This window comes from Aplidium turbinatum, chromosome 3 (genome assembly GCF_918807975.1).
Source record: "Aplidium turbinatum chromosome 3, kaAplTurb1.1, whole genome shotgun sequence".
In the NCBI taxonomy this organism is placed as follows: domain Eukaryota; kingdom Metazoa; phylum Chordata; class Ascidiacea; order Aplousobranchia; family Polyclinidae; genus Aplidium; species Aplidium turbinatum.
In genome coordinates this window covers 39,139,413-39,155,678 of record NC_137474.1, presented here as the reverse complement: position 1 = coordinate 39,155,678, position 16,266 = coordinate 39,139,413, and the positions used below count along the sequence as shown (strand labels likewise).

The window sequence follows — 16,266 nt, the reverse complement described above, 5'->3', positions numbered from 1 at the left end:
TGGGGTTTTTGGACCATAATTTATAGGCTTTCATTTTGCTATTTTTAGGATATTTTAAGTGCTAAAACGCTAATAGTGTTAAGAAAGTTAGTTATGAAAAAAAGCAGCATTTTTTCGCGCCATCGACGCGATATTTGCTGCATAGTTTTATTTTGACCATTCTGGAGCAACATGCTAGTTGCAAGAGTTTTGCCAGGCGTGCTATTTTCCCACCGACTTTGGCTAGTTTGGCGTTTTTTGTACACAATCAAGCGGTATTTTCGGTGTTTTTAAAAGCTGGGGCTTTTTGTTTGGATCTTGTTTCATGTTATCCGTCGCAGCAGCCAGTTCTGGGCAGGCCTCAGCGCAGATCTCGTCATCGAGACGACATTGATGAGGTCGTTGAAAACCACTGGGGGTCATGACGCACGGAAATGGAATGGATGAAAAGCAGAGAGCCCTTTGGACCATGTCCATTGTCCTGGTCCATAACATCAGAATACAACATCGCTATGCAAGAGTTTACAAACTTGTCATTCACGACATCTGAACAGCACAAGGATTCAACAAAGGCAAGGATGAAAAGGGACGCTGCTGACCTGGAGAAGATCAGTTCAAAACTTGTCGTATGTTCACCTTTCTTGCAAGATGCTTCGTTAAGGAACGTTGTCACTAGTGTTGTAGCCGATGATAGTGTGAACGTGCACGAATATGGGACTGTTGGACAAAAAATCTTACAAAAAATGACAGGACAACCTGTATTCGCATACTCATTCAGTAGAAAGGATAAAGCCAGGACCCTTGGGAAAAAATCTGCTATCAAGGTCGCTCCTGATCGAACCATTGATACTGCACTTCTTTTTCAACGCTTCATAGTGGTCTCCCAAGCTGGACATCTATCACTGGAGGAAGTTATGTGTTACGAGCTTAGTCCTTTCCCTCCTGCTCTCTTTGAATCGAGACATGTATTCCGAAAAGCTGATAAGCCACAGTTAGCACACGCGATCTGTGATCAAGCAAGTTTACAATGCAATCCTACATTCTGTGCCAAAAACGGAGTGCCACGTACTTGATGGCGGTTCACTCCTTCACCGCATACCATGGCAGCGTGGACAAAGCTATGGTGAAATAGCACGGTCATATGCTGATTTCACCATCCGGCAATATGGATGGTGAAATCAGCATAAACTTCGGAAACAAAATTGCACCGTGGTAAATGCATCTGGGGATGCTGATGTAGAAATTGTGAAGGCCGCACTGGAGACATCTCTTCTCCAGACAACAACGCTGAATGGAGAAGATACCGATCTCCTTGTGTTAATTGTTTACTATGCACAAGAAGATAGTAAGGGCCTTTATTTCAGGTCCAAAGCTCATGGCAGTACCAAAGTAGGCTATACAACATCAACCGTTTGAAAAAAAATCTTTGGACATGACATGTGTTCTGAGTTGATATTTATCCATGCCATGACTGGTTGTGACCAATGATGAAACCAAAGACTGGCTGTTCTCTAGTAGCCTTCCAGTGTAGTCCGGGAACATCGTGAATCTGGGGTGGTAAAAGGATAGACTCTCGGCCCCAGACGCTCACACGACGACGACGACACTACGTCTCGGATATTCGGTGTTGGCAAGAAGACTGTTTTTCGGAAACTTGTGCAAGGAGATCCTGTTCTTCGGTCTTGTGCTAAAGCAGTGTTTCCCAAACTTTTTTTCAATAGCGCCCCCCTAAACAACAAACAGAGTATCAAACGCCCCCTTCGACAAAAAAAAGTAAAACCAAAGTTATTATCCATTCACAACAACTTAAAGATCAATTCTAATGAGACGGATGAGGTTGGTGCAGATCAGCCTCTTGATATCGGGTTTCATTTTGGATAGGAACAATCTTAAGTCTCCCCGTTTGACTATGCCAAGACGGTTTCTTTTGTTATCCAGAAGCGTTGTTACGGCACTGAAAGCACACTCCATCAAGTATGAGCTGGGAAAGGCAATAATAAAAACTTTGACCCGATTCCGCACGTGGGGGCATTTCTCTTTGTTTGTTTGTTTATGTTTATCCTGCATTGCGGGAAAGCGGACTTGAGCGCTATGCATCGGTGTACGCCTTCCGACGTACACCTGACCCACGCTGCAGCCGACGGCAATGTCTGTTTCCGGTTGTCTACTTTACTTATGACTTAAATTTGGTACTACCCATTACTCGAAATCGATCATTGGGTAGAGGCAATTATCGTAAAGTTTCTTGCCTAGAGAAACAACAGCAAGTGCGGGTGACTGGAGTCGAACATGCAGGCTTTCGACTGTGAGCCCAACGCCCTAACCACTCGCCATTGCTTTGATTTGGTTCTGTAGCCAGAACGATTGATACGAGATATTGAACTTCGGTTTGAGTGCAAAATCGCTTTGCAATTTTATTAGTTCCTCCTCAAGAATTCCATTTTCGGAAATATCACAGAATGGGTCGATTACCCAGTCGTGGATTTCTAACTGGAATACATCCTGGAATCGAACTCCCATGCCTTTGTGGACTTCTTCAAGATGATTGCTGTACGTCTCTACATCAACATCAGATATGCCTTTGTCACTGGCATCAAGTTGATGCAAGCTTGAGAATTGGAAAAATTCTCGTCTGGCTAAATTTCGCTCATACAACACGAGCTTATTTCGTTACCCTGAAGGAATAATTAATTTTGATTCATTAAATTTGGAAAATACCCTTTGTCTGACAAGTAGGCGATATCATTTCTCACAACCAGGACGTCATTCGCAAGGCCAGAGTTACAACTATTTAGAAATTCCACGATAGTTTCAATCAGGGAATAAAACCGTGCAAGGCAATTTCCCTTGGAAAGCTATCGTATTTCGGTGTGGAGTAGTAATGCGCTCAAAAGCTTCATCGTTCTCATTTGCACAATCGTTTGAATAAAGCGTGTATTCACAGCGTGCGCTTTAATTTTATTCATTGCTTTGATGACAGTCTTCAAAGATAAATTAAGACGAACGCTAGATCAAAATACTCTCAGACTGTAAGATCGGATTTGCGTAATCGCAGTGCTTCAAATTGCCATGCGTTATGCGTTACGTTACGACCTCAACTAACTTGTAAGGCACTGCGAAGCGACGTTGCCAACATAATTTCCACAATATCTGCCACAGAGCTCTTATAGTCACCGTCTTCTTTTGTATTTCTTTGAAGCGAAACATGACAAAAAATGCTTTGCAATCCTCTTCTTGTAACTGCCCCGATTTACTCTCAGCGCCCCCCAATCGCCCACTTTATAGCCAGCGCCCCCTTCATGGTCGCCAACGCCCCCAGGGGGGCGCTGGCGCCCACTTTGGGAACCACTGTGCTAAAGCATTCACTGCCCCAAACCAGACCACAGAGATAATCAATGACCTTGGGTGCCAAGTAATGGCTGTCTTCTTTGATGGCCAGAGCACAGATTCGCTTGCGACAATGCGATACAACACCTTCAGCAAGAAAGTTGTCTCTGCTTCATCATTTGTAACGTTTAGAAATATGCAATCCACGCTGCAATGAAATGTTAAATGGTATCGTTATCATATTTCATTAGATTAAAGTCAACATGGGATTTATTTCAGCCTATGGTCATGTTCATTGTTTCAGAAAAACTGTCAGAATGCCATCACCATCTGGTGCTTCTTTGACAACCAGACAAAATGAAAAGGATCAAATGGTTGAACTAAACAACCGTATGGCAATTTATGTTGAAAAAATACAATCACAAGGGATCGAGAATTCTCATCTTAAAATCCAAAAATCTAAACGAGATGAAACTTGTTCTCAACAGGTAAAAACATAACCACATGTTTATTATTCGATTCATCATCATTTTCAGCATGTAGTAGCCCACTGTTGAGCGAAGGCTTTCCTCATTTCTTGCTAATTCAGTCGATCATGTGTCTTTATGTACCACTTTGTTGTTCCACATTCTTTGTCAATCTTGTCTCATTTTTGGCTTCCTCGTTTGCGTTTGTTTTCCCAGATTGTTATTTGATTATACGCCTCTAATTGGTTGTGATGGCATGGCAAGAGTGCATAGAGAAAGAGATATTAGCTCAATGAATTTTCATACAAAGCCATACAACTGTGATGAACCAATAAAATCATGAATGGTTAAAACCTTTTGCTTAAAAATTTTATTTGATATCAAAACTGTATCACCACACACAAATACTTTGGCATCACATGCACTGTTACCACATGCAAGAAAAAAGACATTTCCAATTTTGATTTACTTTTTGTGCGTTAAGAAAGGGGGTCAATAACAACATTCAATGCAGTTGCTGAGCTGCATAAAGGTGTTAAAAATAGTTTTGCTTGTAGGCATGATAGAATTTGGTTTAAACCTATACCTACACAATACGTTTGCGTTTATGCCTTTATGACCTTGGATTCCAATATGAATATGATTCCTATATGTATGATATTATTATCATTATATATAATATATAGTACATTTCTAACTATGCTATATTTCCCAGGTAAATAACATCAAAGCGATTTATGAAAGTGAACTCAGTGAAGCAAGACTTCTATTAGACCAGTTGTCAAAAGAGAAAGCTAAACTTGAAATTGACACCAACTCTTTTCGGGAAAAGTATGAATACGAAAAGAACAGGTATATAGTCAATAGTGTTGTTATAGTACAACAGCTTTGTATTGTTTAAATTCTAAGACGGTTCCAGTGAAATATACCGCACGATGTTTCGTTTTTATGGAAAACTTCTTTTCTTGATGTCATTTCAAAGTAAACTTCTACATCAGTAAAAAAGAAGCTGTTTCTATTACCTGACCGTCATAGTCACTTTACAGCTTTCTGTTGTCATTTATAGGCTACTTGTAAGATGCAGTGTACTTTCATTTCATTAGGTAGGCCTACATTTGTAAATATGGTTGTTTTGCGTGCTGTGTCACTGTTATGTTGTTGCTGTTTGTTTGTTAAGAAATCTGGGCTCCTTCCCAGGACTTACGTTGAGGGCAATCTTAGGATGGGCAATCTTAGGATCCTAGTCAAATGCTGTTGCTGTATTTGCACTTAACACACTGTATATACAAAATAAACTGAACTTGTAACATGAACATCAAAACCAAACAATCCGTTGTTTCAAAATGAAAAAAAATATATTTATCTGTGTTTACACAATAGCCTACAAAACGCATTATTATTTCTGGGCACAGAAAGCTTACGCAAATTCAAAGTGGGTGACATTGTACTGCTTGCTTCACAATATTATAAATTTTTCATACCTAAAATTTGGCAGGTGGCATCCTTCTGTAACCTTAACCTGTGTGGTTAGACACTCCAGGGGTGACGAACCTTTTTGCGGTCGCGGGCCACTTTGTCAATTACACATGAGTTATCGGGCCACACAACTTTTTAATCGTAACCTACTATGAAATCTTTTAGAAGCGACTCAAAATATTATTCATGAAAAGTAACAAACGGCAGATGAAAGTAATAAAACCCACACAGTTGAAATTATCTTACGCAGAATCGAAACATACAACAGTAAAAAATAAAAGCAAATCAACTTAAGCAAAAAGGATAGAGCAAAAGTAGGCTACTTGCACTGATGACTGGTTTACACGATTTTTGCGCCATAAACTTTGAAAACTGATTTGGAGTAATTTTGGGGTGCTGAATCCGAATCTCACCTCAGATTCATCCTGTCACGTCAGGTTTGTGAGATATGAAAACAGAAAATTGTGACTTTTGTCAAAAGTGAAAGATTCGATGTTGCGTTTATTGCACATACACGTTGTGCTATATTCAGAAATCCAGGCCATATGGTGCATAAGTAACTGACATGCACTCACCAACTATAATTTTGATACTAATTTGTTTTCTAAGCAACATTATTAACAAGGCAGTAATAATAAGCTAAAAGGGAGACTAAAAGTATAACTGACCCCCTCCCCCGTCAATGTTTTGCATGAAACCACAAAGATTTTTATGGCAATGCTTGTCCAGTAACCTTATATATATAGGCTGTTTTGGCCTGTCTAACACTAACCTTTCGTTATAGCACTACATATGTTGGTAGTAAACGCAACGCCAAATCTTCCACTTTTGACAAAAGTAACAGTTTGTTGTTATCATATCTCACAAACCTGACGTGATAGGACAAATCTGAGGTCAGATTCGGATTCAGCACCCTAAATTACTCTAAATCAGTTTTCAAAGTTCATGGCACAAAAAAAATTCTTTATTTGTAGACCAGTGTAATGAACACAGTTTAATTTTCGAAGCGTTTGCGTTCATATGAGTATGATTTCTTCTTTTTTTGGCTCTATTTTTTTTGCTTAAGTTGACTAAATGTTTCGACCATTATGCTCCGAAACAACAAATCAGTTGAAGAAATTTCTTTTTCAAGCAATAAACAAAAGCCCATGCGAATCATACAGCTGAAGCTATCTAATGCAGCATTGAAGCATAAAATATTAAAAAATAACATTGAAGTATTTAATTTTTTTGCTTAGTGGGATGTTTGGAAAGTTTTTTTTGCTTGACTAAGCGTTTAGTATTAGGTCGAACAGACGATGTGGCCACTCTCAACTGCATAGCCTACTAGGCTAAGATTTTCATCTGTCAGCCTCGACTTGTAACGACTTTTTGTAAAGTGCATTTTAGAAGGGAAGGCATAAAACACCTTTGAGATGTCTTTTGTCTTTAATGCATGAGCATTGAGCAATTGTCAAATTGTCTTGCGGGCCGCACAAAATTCTTTGACGGGCCGCAGGTTCGTCACCTCTGCACTAGACAGACATAAAAATTCTTTCAGTATGTAGGAATGGAGCCTACCAATTGTTTAATTTCCAAACAACCGCCTTTTTTTTGAATGATTTTGTACGTACAATTATTATAAAGTTCATAGTAGCCTATGCTTTGACTCATTAAAACTACCCGCTTTGTGAAACACTGATCGCAAAACATTTTGGGAAATTTTTTGTTTAAAACAGAATTTTCTTTCCAAACTTCTTGAGATCAATTTGTGTTTTATTAATGAGTTCCCGTTTGTATAATTAAGACACTTTAGTGAAAGTACAATTGGCCTATCTCAGACAGCAAATCAACCGTTTTTTACATTGATTCAACGTCTACATACGTTGTAAAAAAAAAACGGTTGATTTGCTGTCTGCAAGTCTGATTATTTGAGATATCTCACTCTAAATTAATTCTAACTTTTCGTCGTGCATTGCAGAATCTGTTTATAACAAGTGGCACGTTTAGTCTTGGCAGGTTAACGTAGAAACGTGCACGACCAGCTAAGAAAAGCCAGACGTATCGTTGCAATTACGCTTGATATGACTTTTCCCGGCGCACAACAAAAATCCCTTGTATCAAAATACGAAATACTTCCGAGAATTGATCCCTGCGTTATTGCATGCGATATGACATGAAATATTTTGGAGCCCCATTTCAAAATAAAACAAAAAAACTGATAAATATAACAATTTCTTTCGCCTGCAAAATTTAATCAAACCAAGAATGAAAAAAGTATGACACAATATTCTTATTTCATTCTTTTCTGACCTTGTTGCAATCTTATAAATGTCGTATTCACAGCAAAACAGTAGGCTGCATAAGACCGGTGAGAATGCCTACAGGGCGTTCGGAAGGACGTAAGTTCTACACCTATGTAGGGCACTGGGTTAGAGTTATTCACAAGTTTCATAAAAAAAAAAATTGCTACTTGTTGAGTTGTTGTAGTCTTTTCTTACAATAATTTAACGCCCGCAGACGTTGAATTAATGTAAGAAATAAATAAATTACTCTCAGGGTAGGATCCCCAACCCAGACAGCAGATCAGTCGTTTGCAACATTGGTTCAACGTCTGCCGACGCCGATATTGAATCTACTATCTGCCGACGTTGAATCAATGCAAAAAAACGACGGATTTGCTGTCTGGGAGCCACTCTATCGATAAAGCTTACCTGATCACAAACCATCCCATCACAATGGTAACTCAAAATTTCGTTTTCGAAAAGGTTTTAATGTTGTTTCGTTTGTACAAGATCGAGCGTATTTTTAGGGCAAATACTCTCGCTCATGACCGCGATGTTTTGGAAGGAAAACTGAAAGACACCGATGCTTTGCTGAGCTCAAAGACCGCTCTGTACTCAAGAATGAAAAAAGAACGAGACGAGTTTTGTTCAGAACTCGGTAAGATATTTCAGCACTCTGTAAATAAAAAAAAAAGTTTTTGCTTTGATTAGTAAATATTAGGTTGCGTTTTGTTAACTATTACTATGATATGTTAACTAAGTGTGCTCCTAAAACCGGCCCAATTACTCTGGTGTTATTGTGTACTTGATTCTTAAGTTTTCGTATATGCCATACACTCAGTGGCGTACGCAGGGCATTGGGCTATTAAAGAAATGTTTCAGTAATTTTATGATGTAGAGTACGACATGTAGTCAGCTTTAGATAGCACTATCAAAGCAAGTAACAACGTTGGTATAGAGACTATAGACTAAGCAAATACTGATCCTTGGCTCAATTCCCTCTCCTCCTGTGTACGCCACTGCATACACTTTTTTGGATCACATCTATCACTTCCCAGTCCGCTGTTTAATGCAAAGGTAAAAGGACATTTGTTTTGACTTGCATGAGGTGTAAGATGATCTCAATGTGTAATATAACGACTTGTTGTACTTCTAGATAATTTAAGAGGAGTAGTTTTCGAGCTGAAGCAGGAATTAGAGAATACACAGCAAGTGTTGGAGACCGAATCTTTGCAACGTGTGGACTTTGAAAACAAACTCCAATCTGCTAAAGAGGAATTGCTTTTCAAGGAACGCCTTCATCGAGAGGTCACAAAATTTCTTTTTATGTTTTGCCCTCTTTAAAAACCCTTCTATAACACTGCATTGAGAAGCACCCTACTTATACAGAACACTGTCTGCTTTGTAAAGCGCTGAGGGGCAACGCATATCTGCGATGGATACAGCGCTGTATCAAAACACACTTTATTTTTATTATACAGTTTTGTAAAGTAGCTAGTTGTAGACCTGGTTATCGAATCATAAGTTTATTATTCAAAAATGCACGTTGCTTATGCGTTTCAGAGCAACGTTAATTTTACATAAACCTGATTCTAGTTTGCCAATTGACGTTTCTTGTAGATGGGATATCAAGCAAATTTTGTTAGTTATTACGGTATTGTGTATACAGTACATCCACGTTTTTTACTTTATCTTTTTATCGAATAAAGCAGTCGTGAAGAATTGGTTGCCATTAGCCCATTACTATTAATTGATCGAATCTTTATCCTCGGACGGGACAAGATTTTTTGAGAGCTTAGTCCTAGCTGTTTCGCATAATTGTAGAGGCTTTGAATCACGTAATTTTGGAACAGGTAATTAAATACTTTGCCACGCTGCAGTAATCTAGTTTCGACTGGTTTCAAATTAACGTCTTATGTTCAATTAAAACGACAGTAAATTATTGAGAAAATATCTTTCAACATCCACAAGCGATATCTTCCAATGCAGGAGGATGAAGAAACAAAGCGGTGGTATGCGATGAAGTTAAAAGAAATGGAAGAGAGATCAGGAAAAGATTATAATCATAAATTGGAAATTGCTATCATGGACCTGAGAGAGCTCAATGATATTGATCGTGAACAAATGAAAGAGGATTTGGAGGAGCAGTACGGCCTCAAGGTAATGTAGAGTTGGGTTCATCTTTAGAACACATGCACTGCCTCGCCAGTATCTGCAACAAATTCGTTCACATTTTTATCTGCGAACAGTTATCTCATTCTATTGAAGCAATATCTCTTAGAGCAGTAACTTCAGTCAAGTTTTCAAATTTTCCATGCACATTGCACGTATAATAAAAATTTTCAAGTTGTTCTTCTTGTCTTTAAACTGCATGCGTTTCATTCCACTGCGGTATGATTTCTAAACAAATTATTGACCCCTCCAATCTGCAAACCTTACTGCGTTTATATTTTTGCAAAATCTTTTATTTTATGTTTCAGATCAGTGAATTGCAAAGGCAGGTTGACTTTGTGCGCAGGTGCCACTCTCAAGCTCTTGAAACATCCAAGACATCAGAAACACAGGTGGACAGATTACAATGTACCATCAGAACCTTGCAAAATGAGGTATGTTGAGTATACATCAGTTCTTTAAACTTAATCATCTTAATTTTTCTGAAGGTGTTGCGACCGTACCAAATTTTTTAACTTAATATCTTACTTCGGTCTCAAACATGTTTTAACGATCGTGCTTTGTCGCTTCTACCTACTGCTTTCGCTGTGATGTTCAAAAATAAAAACAACTGAACTGAACAATATCTGTGACTTTGATCTTGTGGCCTTGTAGCGCTTGACAACAAGCCGAAATGTATGCAGATAGCAGATGTGTGTGTGAAGTACTACAGTACAGTATTATGACAGTACAGTATTATGACATATCGTAAATGCGACCCCACACTCAAAGATTTCTTATTTTCTGTACTGGTACTTCATTTGTGTATGGGTTTTTAATCCTTTTCTAGCCACGTAATTTAATGAAGTCCAAAAAAATTCGACAGCTCTGTTGTAGGTCAAGGCAGACTGTAGCGGACGGTCGAATGTTCTTTTATGCGATAAAAGCAGCAAAAGTTTCACGTGCTAATGCATATTGCTTCATACGACCTTTTCATTTGCCAAGTCATGCATCAGCTACATCACTACAAAGAATTGATCTTTGACATTTCATGACAAAGATTATCAGCAGAGTGTCAGCAGTTCACTACTAGTCATGGGACGTACACGTTAAACGGCGCGACATTTATTTCAAACTGAGTCGGAATAAAGCCAAAAATTTCAGCAGTGCGTACGTTCTTTTCCCTTCGTCGATTAAACGTTTAATCTTCTCGCAATAAATATAGCGTAACGCGCATGCGACGTTGATGGAAATCTTTTCCTCTACGTTTACTTCCTTTAAATTGCACTAGATCTGTCTTATCTTTCGTGCTTTTGCTTTTTGAACTAATACCGTACCCTCTAATCAACGTAGTTTGCAGTAAATTTAACGCTTCACCGCGTTATTTCTGAAAAACTTACTATCTGGCCCATTTCACCTACAACAGAACAACACTTTGACCAATCGCATTCAAGATCTGGAGGGGAAAGTGGAAGCAGAGCGAGGAATTCGTATCTTTGCGGTGCTGGTCGCAGAGAAACAACGAGATGAAGTCCAAGCAGCACTGTTGATGAAGGAGGAAAAGTACATTGCTCTGTTGGATGTCAAGTTCCAACTAGACCAGGAGATCTCGGTCTACAGAAAACTTCTGGAGGAAGAAGAAAAAAGGTGTTGTATCACATCTGTGATCGCAATGTAGAGTATGTTATCGTAATGGGTGCAAATAAAGCATGATTATTATTATTATTGTTGTGAAATTTTTTGTCATCTTTTTGCAGTATTTTGTGTAATTTTTACATTGGTCCTAGTAAAAGAACCTCGTAAATTATTATTTTTAACCTAGTAATGCATCACTAAGCTCTGGCTATGGTAGATTAAAAGCACAGTTCCATATTCAATCCAATATTTTTGCCGTGGTTTAAAGCAATACTTTCCAAAGTATTAACCATAAATGTTGTTTAAACGTAACATAATGATATTTTCAGATTGCACTTGAATTCAACTTTAACCAAAGACGTAGGAAAAAAACGCAACCAAGCCCGCCACAAGAGGAAGAGAGCCATTATGGAGTCCTCGGAGGAGATGGTCGGAATGAAGAGAAAAGTAACAAAATGGTTCTTAAATACTGAAAAGTTTGGGTGTTCATCAGAAATATTATCGTTTCTAGCAGGAGTTGCAACCTTCTTCTGTTGAATGCGAAAGTGAAAGCAGAAATATACAAGTTGTTTTATTGACTTCACTGACGTTTTGCGTACTATGTCAGTTCTTCAAAATTGTTTAGACATTTCCTTCTTTCAATGTGATTGTTTTGAACGCTTTTAAAGATGCAATTCCTTCTTAATTGCATCAAGGTAGCTTTTAACAAACTTACAAAGTTATTCGTAAAAACAAAAACGTTTAAATAAGTTATATGTCTCTGTCCAAATCCATGGATGATTCACGCGGTAAATATTTTTGTTGCTAAAGTGAAGCTGTAATAAAAAAACACTTATTCAAATAGAAATTGATAAAGAGATAATTCTTGAATATTAAATGTACGCTTGCTATATTTTGTATCTTTTTCACCACCTTTTTTAATACTTTCGGATGTTCCCTTTAACAGGCGATGGAATTTACCAAAATAATCGAAAGCCCAGCGCTCGAACAAGTTCCACCTCAAACTGAAGTAACAATTGAAAGAAATGTCGTTTCACGTCAACAGGTAAATCATACGCATGTCTTGATCATCGTTGGTTTGGTTTGGTTTTTGAATCTTTATCCTCGGACTGACAAAGCCTTGATAGGTTATTCCTGGTACTTGTTCGCATACTTGTAGAGGCTTTTGACGCAGGGCCGGTTACCGAGATTGGCAGAGTGAAGTTTTCCGATTGTTGAAGTGTTGTTGCGGAGAAATTATTCCATTCACTAGGTGCCGCTGAATGGAGAGCAGTCCTGAAATGCGTTGCTCAAGCGCACACCCCGAGAGTCGAACCAGCGCCGCGTGATCTTGAGCCCGACGCGTAACCACTGAGCTAACGGGGCGGGTTCATATAGGTTCATCATTCGTTCATTAGGGTTATAGGATGCCAAGGACTTTGCTGGGACCGAAAGGTATTTTTGCTGTTTTTTTTTGGCCTTCGATGATTTGGTTTTTAGTGACGAATTGAGGGAAAATTAATCAAAAAATAAAGAGTCCGAAATTTAGATACGGTACTAAACTCATTTGCAGCAAACGTTTCAAACATAAGTTTGAGATCTGCATTTCGGGCTCTTTATTTTTTATTACATTGAACGAAGGCGTTCCAATCTTTTTGCTCCTGAGTGCAATTATTTTCAACGTGTGATGTTGATTTAAGCGTGTGCTCTTGCTCTGCTGTTGAAACCTGCCAGTGCCTGAGCATCCACTACACTTCGTTCAAGGTTGCAGGATGCTCCCATCGACAAACTCTCCATTTTTGGAAAAGTTTCTGGTGTCCACCCAGACAGTAAAATCCGTCATTTTTACATTGAATCAATGTCTGCAGACATTGCATCAATGTACAAATGACGGATTTTGCTGTCTGGGAACGCGTTTCGGATAAGTTTGGTTTCTGTTTTCAAAGTCAAGAAAAAGAGCATCATTATCTTTTGGATATTTAACTGATTTAATTCAGTTGCATTCAAATCTTCTTGTTTTTGTACAGGTGGATTTACCACCAGAAGGCAGCAACTCTTGCATTGTCATGTAACATCAGCAGTTTATAAAGGGACGCAAAACGAAAAACCGTTGGAAACACTCAGAATAGTTCTTGGATTGTTTGTTTTTCTGAACATAATACTGCTACGGTTGTCTCCCAGACAGCAAAATCCGTCGCTTTTATATTGATTGAACGTCTGCAGACGTTGATCAATGTAAAAATGACGGATTTTGCTGTCTGGGATAGCTAATGTGCAATTGTTTTGTGAGCTTTTCTTGTTGTCGTATTGCTACAAGTTGCATATTTTTCAAGTGTTTTTACATCGCCAAAGATGCGTTTTTGTTTTGAAATTGTGTTATAATTTACGTTTATTTAACGTCGGTTGATTGTCAATTCAAGCGTGGTCCCAGCCAGCAAAAACTCACGTTATTTCACATCGTTTCAACGTTGCTCGTCGCTGAAACAGCAACTTCGTTTTGATGGTGAGCTACAATGAACAAACAGCCGTGGTTTTGGAAAGAGTAGATCTATACGGAAGGAATCTCATCTGTTGAAGAGTAACGCTTAGTTTTGCTCAATTGCAGCACAACTAACTTCCTAATAATTAATCAAAAAAAATTGTTGAGAAGGTAAAATGCAGAAAGCACGAAAAGATTTTTCTTACAAGCAAAAATATTTTACTTTTCAAAGATTAGTTTCGTGCCTGTCTAGAGATGTTTTCCTTTCTTCACTTTCTACTGGAACTTTTGACCAAGTGATAATGTCTTCATCTTCCCGCGTGGGTTGCTGTGTCATTTTTACGTAAAAAATTGTTACTTTTATGCAATTAATGTAGGCTACGTTTTTGTGTGACACTTGCAAAGTTGAGTATCTCTTGCAATTTTACTATGGCCTTTTCACTGCCAGCATCTAAGTAACCTGTAACATTGTGTATCTGCAGTGCAATAATGATATAAATTGTTATCTACTACTTTGAAAAAGTGCATATCTTTATTTCTTTCTACGATAGAAATTTAAGGTATGAAACTAGCCGACAAAATAACCAGTTTTTACACTTTGTATTTTTTGTACAAAACTCTACTTCATTTTACTCTGCCAATCACGGCAGAGCATTCAGTTAGCAAATTTTGTCCACTTTACGTTAGTTCAACATCTGCATACGTTAAATCAATGCAAGAGGCAGATTTTGTTCGTGTTACAATGGATTTATTTACAGTACATTGCATAAACCTTTCGAAGCATGTCTAAGTTTACATATTTCAAGCACTTAACTTACTACTCTTTTACATTTGTATATCAGTGTTATGTACTGTACATACCGTATGTAGTTATCTTTCATTTGTAGGCTACCAACCCAGACAGCAAAATCCGTCATTTTTTACATTGTCTGCAGACGTTGAATCAATGTAAAATTGACGGGTTTTGTTGTCTGGAAAACTTGCCATCAGAGATTTCAAAGTTATGCAAAATTTTAATTTTTATGCCGCTTTTAATGTGAATGTAAATAGCCTACCCCCAGATCACGTGATGCAAGGTGTAGGCCTACCAAATACTACAGATTGTAAATTTTCGTACAGTTTGTAAAATGTAGCCTATCTCTTAATGCTTGATATCGGTTCCCGTTGTATAGTTTCCTTGTATAGCCTACCGTACATTCCAATTTTCGTTTATTTCTTTTCACGTTCTATAATTTCTTGTAAACATGGATTTCACAGTTTGATAAATGCGTCTGACTCGCGGTTGAGCGCAGTCACTTTGTTAGCAAAAGTAAAAGCTATAGGAGTCATTTTTACGCCTATTACCAAAATATAGGAATTTAAACAAAATTTCTGTTCAACCAGTGACATAATGGTTATTGTGGAGCACATAATGTTCCAAAAATAACCAATTCAGGTTTAAACGATGCGTAGGCTAATTAATAAAAAGTCAACAAAAATAAGCGTTTTAGGAAGATTCCTTCTGTGTATTGTAAAACGGTGTAAAATTTTAAAACTAGTTAAGAACAGTGCCATGTGTGGTGAGGACCACTACCTGGCGGAATAGAGGCTAAGCTTGCCCGCTAGAAGTGAGAATGGAGAAATCTGTGGGCTAGCGGTAATCAGAATTCCCGTCAGGGTTAAGTAGTTCTTTAATTCAGGTCTTCGATTTAGCTATCTGACGCGGTAAATCATTATGTCAGACTCTTGTTTTCCTCTGCAACAGTAAACTTGAGTTCGAGTTATATTAGTCGAGTCAGCACTGACAGACTCACAAAACTCAGACTTTCCTTTAGGCTATCCTTTAATGCATTCATAAATTTGTTTTTTGCTCATTAGATACATACAATCCGACCTTTTGTAACAAAATTTTAATACTTCTGGTTAAAAATAATAAAAGTTCAGTTGAACAAAATTAGCTGTTCATTTTGCATTGAAAAGTTTGTGCATAAATACAAGCTCGCCAGCGTTTGCAGCGCCCTGTTGATTTTGAACTTCAGATTGAATCAGGCCGCAAGTACAGTAGAAAAAGCACGTTCAACATCATTCTGCACTGGTAGCTTTCACTCCCAAAATCCTCAAAACTACCTTCAACATGTCGTTGCTGATTCTGTCAGACTGGGTTTCCACCACTGCAAAGGTTTTATCATTTTGAGCACATCCTGAAATACGTATGGTTAGGCCCTTTTTAGCACGATGGTTAAGGACTTCTGACAAAATATTAGGGCTAATGTCTCCATGACCAATGATCATATGCTTAAAAAATCTCAATGATTTTTTTTATCATTGATTTAAATCAAACAACCCTGCAGTACAAGGAGGCCTAATCCTTTTCTCTCTCGAGATCGTAAAATAAAGTTTAGACTACTTGAGTAGTGTAAGAGCAAGGCCTATGAGAGGAGGGTACGGCGTACCCTTGAGTGCCCAGGCTTGTGTTTGTTGGGAGGCCCGAAATTGTAATTTTATAGTTTACGCGCAAAAATGTTTGGTT

The 16,266-nt window shown here is 38.1% G+C and overlaps 1 protein-coding gene across 1 annotated transcript; it reads left to right on the top strand.

Annotated features, from left to right (window-relative positions):
* The first annotated feature begins 3,623 nt into the window (after positions 1 to 3,623).
* Positions 3,624 to 13,506, top strand: LOC145766795 (lamin-A-like). Its single transcript, XM_082578501.1, has 10 exons — positions 3,624 to 3,794; positions 4,489 to 4,625; positions 8,041 to 8,171; positions 8,670 to 8,821; positions 9,503 to 9,673; positions 9,994 to 10,119; positions 11,091 to 11,311; positions 11,629 to 11,746; positions 12,246 to 12,344; positions 13,306 to 13,506. Exons 1-10 carry the CDS (start codon positions 3,624 to 3,626, stop codon positions 13,348 to 13,350), a joined length of 1,371 nt encoding a protein of 456 aa, XP_082434627.1. The 3' UTR covers positions 13,351 to 13,506.
* Positions 13,507 to 16,266: the final 2,760 nt, after the last annotated feature.

Coding starts and splice junctions, on each gene's coding strand:
- LOC145766795 (XM_082578501.1), top strand. CDS start 3,624: ATGCCATCACCATCTGGTGCTTCTTTGACAACCAGACAAAATGAAAAG. Junction 4,626..8,040: donor TATGAATACGAAAAGAACAG/GTATATAGTCAA, acceptor GCGTATTTTTAG/GGCAAATACTCTCGCTCATG. Junction 11,747..12,245: donor TGGTCGGAATGAAGAGAAAA/GTAACAAAATGG, acceptor TCCCTTTAACAG/GCGATGGAATTTACCAAAAT.